The 7,814-nt window shown below is 35.8% G+C and overlaps 1 protein-coding gene across 1 annotated transcript in view; it reads left to right on the top strand.

The window, feature by feature from the left end:
* SPECC1L (sperm antigen with calponin homology and coiled-coil domains 1 like) overlaps nucleotides 1–4,432 on the top strand; it is a 70,301-nt gene extending 65,869 nt beyond the window's left edge. The window contains exons 15-16 of the mRNA XM_067307378.1: nucleotides 667–726; nucleotides 2,922–4,432. Coding sequence (XP_067163479.1) covers nucleotides 667–726; nucleotides 2,922–3,011 — 150 coding nt within the window. The 3' untranslated portion in view covers nucleotides 3,012–4,432. The remainder of the gene's footprint in view (nucleotides 1–666; nucleotides 727–2,921) is intronic.
* The last annotated feature ends 3,382 nt before the right edge of the window (nucleotides 4,433–7,814 follow it).

A 7,814-nucleotide genomic window follows, 5' to 3' on the forward strand; every position in this document is an offset into this window, starting at 1 on the left:
TAAACCTGAGGAGTTTTCCATAACCCAAACAGCTGGGAAGGGTTTTTAGTTAAAGTTTTGGAAGAAGTAGTGTTTAAATTTAAAGACTTGAAATCCATCAAACATATCTTGTGACATTTTGTTCATCTCTTTCAATATTACAAAGATGTTCTTTGATCATACTTTCTCATACTGTTCAGTGAGCGTTTTACCAAGTGATATGTGTAGAATAAATTGGAAGATTTCAGGAGTGAAGAATAATCTCTATGTATTCTAGTGTGCTGTAATTAATACCTACTGGTATGTTCTCTGGAGATGCATTATTAATGGTCACTTCTAAAAATATAAGAATATTTAATGAACATATACAGGAAAGTCTTTTTATTGCTTATACTAGTTTTAAGAATAAATCATTTATTTTGTAGCAATTTAAAAAAATCAGTATTCTTCATTAATATTGATTTTTTTTCCGCATTATCTCCTGATTGAGGAATTAATAAATGTTTTCCATAAACTTTTGGAGGTTGTTAGGACACTGATTCATGTTGCTCATCTAAATGAGTATGGGCAAATTACACACTCTATTTGAAGCAAAAGTAGCAGCTTTACTTTAAACGTTCTTAACACCACTTTTTTGTTTGAAGTAATATTTCCTTGGATTCTAACATGTTTTTACATCTCATGCAGAGAAGAAATTTCACTTTGGCTTTTCAGGCAGCTGAAAGTGTTGGCATCAAATCTACTCTGGTAAGTTTTAAATGCATATTGAACAAATTATGTCCCATTTATAAGAATCAAATTATTCTATTTAGTACCACTGAAAGGCTTTGATGCTTTATGCCTAAAAATAGTGGCAGATGAGCTCATCTAGAGGTTATTGTGCCTCTATCAGACTTGACTGAAAAAGATAAGATACTCCAATACCTCAGCTGCTATGGTTAACCTCTATCAGTCTAATGTAAACCCACTCTCGTCATCAACTAACACTGGTTTCTACACTAAAAATAGTGACTGAGATATAGACTTGTACTCCATCCTTTGCTTTTTTTGCAGCAGCTTATAACCTATGGCAGATGAATTCTTAAATAGGAAGATTCACTAAAACTCATCTCAGTATTGTAAAAAAAAATAATAATAATAAAGGCAATGTATTTGCTTGAGAGTAATTTGAGAAATAGTTAATGATACTGTCTTCAAGAATACAGATGAATTGTATCCTGTCTCTGACCTACTTTCAATTTTTTTGGTTTTGTTGGAATTCTGGAGGTGCAAATTATAGAACAACTGTATAAATCATTCTCTTTTCCAGTGTGATATGAGAGTCAAGATTTTAACTCTAAGTTTAGACTTCTAATTTGTCATTGTTGTAAATAATTGAAAGACATTTTTCAGTTATTTATTAAGCTTTCTTATACAAATTTCAGCTTAAAGGAATTAGCAGTTTTCAGTATGACAGTATTTACTGGGAAAGGAAGACTTCTGAAACTGGAATTGGGAGTATCCCAAGCCCTTGTGAATAACTGCAGAAATTCTGCTAATATTGCCAGTATCAGAAAGGATATTAAAGTAATACTTTTGTAACCTGAGTTCTAACAAAGCTGCCATAGTTAGCGTCTAATAATACAGCAGAGTTGGGCATTTCTAAAAATAAGACTTTTCTTGATCCTTATCAGAGCCTTTACTCCTTCATTGTGTTTGCTCACAATGACAGTGCAACTGTTGGGCATTTGAACGTTGACTTTTTCAGTGATTTGAAACATGAAAATTTCTTACCAAGTTCTGATGTAAGAACTAGATTGTGGAAAATAACACCAGTAATTCTTGGACAAGTTAACTGTAGTCTAAATGGTTGCTGTCTATCCATTGATTTTGCAAGATACCTAATTACAGACATTTTCAAAGGCAAATTGAATGGAATTAAATCTTCTATGTGGAAGTTGTATCCGTCTTAAGGATTTAGTACCTATATGCATACTACATAGGTACATAGACAGTGCATATAATGTTTTCTGTCTGTGGTTTTTTCCTTGTCTGTATTGCAGGGGTGGAGGGCAAGCTCTGAAGGGTGAATAAGGGTATGAAAACTACTGTATTTAAGCTGTAGTGGTAATGTAAGGGGAAGTTATTTCTTCCCTGAATAAGAAAGTGTTCAGCTACTTTCATGCAGAGATTTCCAACAGATTACTTTCTCTTTTTTGAGTTCTGGAGGTTCTTGTAATCAGAAGCTTAAGTAATAGATTCCAAAAGTAAACAAAAATATTTGGAAACTCCATCATTCTTTTTTCCTTTGTACATATGCTGAAATGTGTAGATCGTGGTACGTCTATCCTGCTTATCCACAAATATTCTGGTATATCTGTATGAAATACCTGTGAACTGATCACCTTTTCTCTCTTGATTATACCCATATCGGTAGTAAAGCTAACTACCTTTCTCCTTGCCCTTTTACTCAAAAAAATAATTACTAAAGTAATCTCAAGTTCAGTGGTCTACCGTAAAATGAGATTCAAACATTTATTGATGTTTGACCCTTGTCCTGATATAAATTTCCCACTTTCGGTTCAATTAATATCCAGGCCTTGATTCTGTGACTCTCAGTTCCTAGGCAGATTTCATTGACTTGCAAGGCTGGTGGTGTGGTATGTAAACAGTAAGGTCTTGACTGCTAATTGTACTAAATGGGGGACAACTCAAGCATGTACTAATATTAGACATTTCAGTCTCGGCTCAGCAGGATAACTGTACACAGACATCCCAGAAATAGCAGTTTGCATTTTGCAAATAATGTAAGGATGTATGGAGGAGAACAGAACTTTCTTTCCTTAATACTTTCAACTGTGGAAACTTTACCGATGTATCGTTACCATGAATTTGCAAGAACATTACCATGTTATTTACAAGGCTATCATTTCTAATTTTGACCGATGTGTTTTATGTGACAGGACATCAATGAAATGGTGCGAACTGAGCGTCCAGACTGGCAGAATGTCATGCTGTATGTTACAGCAATTTACAAATACTTTGAAACCTGAAACCCTAGTAATCCAACAGACTTGTGGGATAGAGCCAACATTAGCTACCAGATGGAAATCTTACTGAAATGCTAATCTCCATTTCACTGAAAACTGGCAACATTTTGAGTCCTCTCAAACTTCAGTGACATGATCCTGGATTGCCTCAAGTTGCTTCAACTACTAAGCCTGGAAACACCTGTTTAAAAGCAAGAACTTGTTGCCACACTGCTTGGAATAACCCAAGTTATTAAGCTATTCGGATTAACTATGTAGCTAAAAAGCCTGGACTTCTTATGTACTGCCTTTCCAGACAGACTTCCTGAAGCTTTCTTTCCTAAGAGAGAGATGAATGGATCGTCTAGTATATAGGAGACTGAATGTACAGCTAAAGCTTTGAGAAAGAAAAGGATAATATGGCATCATAATACTGAACTTTCTGTAGTGTCCCGATACCACAGAGTCTGAATAGTCTACCCACAACTTATGGCTCCCCAAATGCAGTAGAATGCTTAATGGTAATTTAGTTACTGCCTTTGTAGCTATTTTCCATCCTTTAAAATGTGCACAATATTCTAGGAAAGCAAGCTTTTATTCCATAATGTCGACTTGACTGAAAAGTGTCTCGATACCTCGAAGAATTTGGCACAGAAGAACTCTTCATTACAAAGCTTCATTATAAGCCTACCTCTGTCACAGTGATGTGGCTTCCAACCTTATCTTATGGATTGTAAGGACTAGCACATACAACTCCTGGTTTTCAGGGTACGGTATGCTTAAAGGAATCTGTCATAAAACCTCCCTGTGCTTCCATTATAGCAGAGATTAATCAATAATCTGCCCTTGTATGGCTTGTTCTTTCCCCTCTTCCTCCTTTGCCTCTGTAGCACACAGCCACCCCGGCTTTACAGCAATACGAGCATTCATCATGAATTTCTGTGGTAGAATTTTGGAACTGGGATAGCATTTCCTCTTCAGAGAAGATAGTTTCAATAAGATGTACTAATGAAGTAGCTTGTCTCAAAATCTAGCTTTGCCGTGTTTTCCGTGTGTTTTTCACTGATCTCGCGCATCCTCATCTGGTTGACAGAAGATGAGATGTTCTCAGACAAGAACTATGGAGGAACTAGTGTAATGTGTGTACCCCCAGTAGTCTGCAATATTGTGTGGATAAGAGTCATTGTCACAAGGAAGGAATTGAGAAACTTTAGTCTGCTCAACTTTTATTTTCCTAGAATGCGCCTGAATTCGTGTAACAACTCTCGGGCAGAAGAGTTCATGTAAGTGCCTTAGCTATCATTGAATTGATGCATCCTGGCACTTCAGAGCCTTGTGCAGAATGTTAAGTGCTCCGAATGATTTCCTTCATCAATTTGTCATAAGCTGTTAAAATGTTTGTTATAATCTTGTTTGTCAAATCAAGGGAAGACTTCATTCTGCCATTGCTTCTGCCTCTTATTTTCCTGAATACTCATTAACATTTAAGCCACAGTTGAGCATCCCTCATTATTAAGCAGAAGCCTACTTTAGAAGTGAGTTCTGTGACAACTGCTATGTATAAGCACATGCTCTTTCAACACAGTAACCCTGTTGTAAATGAAATGAATCTGCCATTCCTATGGTGCTTTTATGACTGTTAAGGACCTGCTTGAATGTCATAGATGTTAACCCAGTGAATGCAGCTGTGCTTGGCATCTCCAAAACTTCATCATGGTATAAAAGCACAGATTTAAGTCATTTATTGCCAAATCCAAAAAGATAGAATCTGAAGAACACAGACCATGTGAAGAGTAAAAATTTGGTATGTTTCTAGCAACTAGCATTATATAGAATTATGGATTATAATGCTTACATTGACATGTCTGTAATGGAAAGAATACAGTAAAAATGTGCCTGTGAGAATTATGAAAAGTTGCTAAATAACTATTTAATCCATACTGAGAGCCTTTGGAGAAGTTTTCAGAACAACAGTGTCTCAGATACTGTTACTGTTGTTCAGGCTGAACATCCCTAAAAGTAGCTAGATACCCTCAGATTAATTGGTACATTTGAAGAGCCAGCATAATCTAAAGAAGGCTTCAAGTGAAATATCTTCATCAACAGATTTTAATAAAAGTCTGAAATAAAATTTCCTTTCCAGTACATTTTTTCTAATATTTATACTTCATTTCTTCAAATAAAGTCACAATAAGAATAGTCCTATTGAAAATATAAATTATTGCTGTCTCAGATTTCATCTCTTATTACTAAATTCCAATTTTTGCACATTTGTGCTTAAAACCTCTGCTATTCCTTTGAACAGACATCCTTATCTATGATTGTCTTATTGCCTTAGAACTGAAGAAAATATTTTTCTAATGAAAAAGACAGCAGTTCTTGGTCTAAATTTACTCATGACCTGTTTTGCTAGTTTAATTTGAGCTTAAAGCTGGTTTGGGTTTTTTTTTTTGTTTGTTTGTTTGTTTTGATGTAATGGTCAACTTATTTATGTGGAATCTTGTATCAATCCTTAATTGAAATAACACTAACAGTATACCATTTTTAAAAGGTTTTTCCAGCTATTTCAAGTTTAAAAAAGAGCTGTTAGTCTGCAGAGAGAGAGAAGCTATTAGTAATTATATATGGGGAGGGCACCTTAATTTGAACTCTGGAGCTCTGGATTCTGCTTCTTGGTGTGACCTGTCTGATAAACTTCTACTGAAGTCATATCTGTAAAGGATTATCGGGCTCCATAAGAAGGATTTTTTTATAGTGACATATCTGAGCCTGTGCAAATAAGATGCTGCACTGCTGTCAAAATGAAAGCAGTGAAGCAGTGGAAGATCTAAGCAAACCTAATGCCCTGCTGCACTCAACAACACGGTGTTCCTAAAGGTTCAAACAACATTTCTTTTTTCAAGTGGAAGAATAGCTGTAGCCCTTCTGGAAGTGGAGGATACTGCTCTACTCAGTTCCGACTCTTACTTAATCCTAAAAGAACCTGTCACTTTGTGCTTATGAAGTGCAAGTTTCTTCTGATTTCTGCTGATTTTCCTATTTCTAATCCAGAAAATATTTCTGAATGTACTAACAAAGGCCAAATATTTTATCATCAATTTTTATTATTGTATTTTAATATGTGCCTTGCAAATGCCTGTGCTAAGGTTTATCAGGGTTACTCATTGCCAACTGTATTGGGCTGAGGAACAAAATGTAGGTGTCAAACCTACTGATGCCGATATAACTACATAATCTTCTGGATCATGTTAATTGAAACACATTCCACAGACTACACAGATGTCAGTTTAGAGCCAGGTGTTTATTGGGTTTGGCTGGTTGTCATCTTGATGCAAGATCATCAGTAATGAACTGAACAAACAATTGTGGGATTTTCTTTACCAACAACAAGGGACGGGAGGGATAATTTAATTTTGATTATTCAGGAAAATTCTATCAGAAGTTTTGATATGGAATATTTAAAAATAACAAGTGAAGTGACTCAGTTTGAATTACATCTTATTTGTTTTTTTAGGTGTCTTGTATATTTAAATGGAAACACTAATTCAGTAGCTCTGGTGTTGTGAATCTCAGTGGCCCTTGTAAAGACCTCTCACACTCATGCCTCTGAAAAGGCGTGAGCAAAATCTTCCCATCTGAAATTGCGCTTGTGGATAGGCTATCCAGAATACCGCATTTAATAAGTACAGTATATTCTGATTTTAAAAGTAGGTTTTTTGCCTCTTTTCAATCAAATATGTTCCTCAAGTTTTATCAGATCACTTCTGATAAATTTTTGTCTCTAGTTTTGTAAGATATTTCCACTGTTAGCATTTTTTTCTGAAAAGTCCACTGTCATGCTTTAAGGGTCTCTTAACTTGCCAAACTTGAGCAAAAACAAACTCAGCTTTGCTGTATTGGTATAAACTCATATCAATACCACTGACTGCAGTCAGACTCCGGTTTTATATGCATAAGCGGAAATGAATTTGGCCCTCGCTACATTGATGCACACCAGTACGGTGGTTTAAACTGCTGAAGATGTGCCTTACAAACAAAAAGTTCTCATTGGTGTCTCGTTTCAGTTAATGATCTCAGTGTTAAATTCTTCTCTATTTTGTCAGTTCCCCAATTCCACTCTTCAGACAGTAGAAAATTGACCACTTGAATTCTCTTGTATCTTTTGCATGACCAAAATACTCCTCTTAATCATTTCTCTCAGTTTCTGTGCAGTTTTGACCCAAGGTCATGTTTTCTAATTATAGCCCGCTTTTAAAGGAGATTGTTTGGGAAGCTGGAGGTATGGAGAACTTCTGAATGTGTTTCTTACTTTCCGTGTTCTGCTCATGACCGTCTTGGGATGCTGCCTGGTTTTTAGGTGATCTGTGACACCCCCTTCCAAAGTTGACCCCTCTGGATGGCTGCCATGAAGTTAGGCATGGGCTCAAGTTAAGCCTTTAAACCTGTGGTCGTATGATTCATGTGGTGACCTTACTTCTTATTTGCCTATTACAGCTAACACAGTCACAGCTGAACTGCAGGCTGTATCCTGGGCAGGAGCTATCAGAGGGCAGAATCCTTCTGGAAAGGAACGCAGTTTATATGCATTCACACCATTTTTTGCCTATTGTGAGAAATACTCTTCTCTAGATGGCCTGAGAAAGAGAATTTTAAAACAGTAGTGTTCATGTGCAAAGTGATTTAACTATAGGTTGTATTATGATCCTTCCCTTGATTTGATATGATAGATAAGTAAATATTTCTTTCTTTTTTTATGTTCTACCAAGCCCTATTTCTGCAATTCCTTTCTTTAAGCTAGCATTAGTATATGAATATTCAGTAATATTA

The sequence above is a fragment of the Apteryx mantelli genome, chromosome 17 (assembly GCF_036417845.1).
Source record: "Apteryx mantelli isolate bAptMan1 chromosome 17, bAptMan1.hap1, whole genome shotgun sequence".
Classification (NCBI taxonomy): domain Eukaryota; kingdom Metazoa; phylum Chordata; class Aves; order Apterygiformes; family Apterygidae; genus Apteryx; species Apteryx mantelli.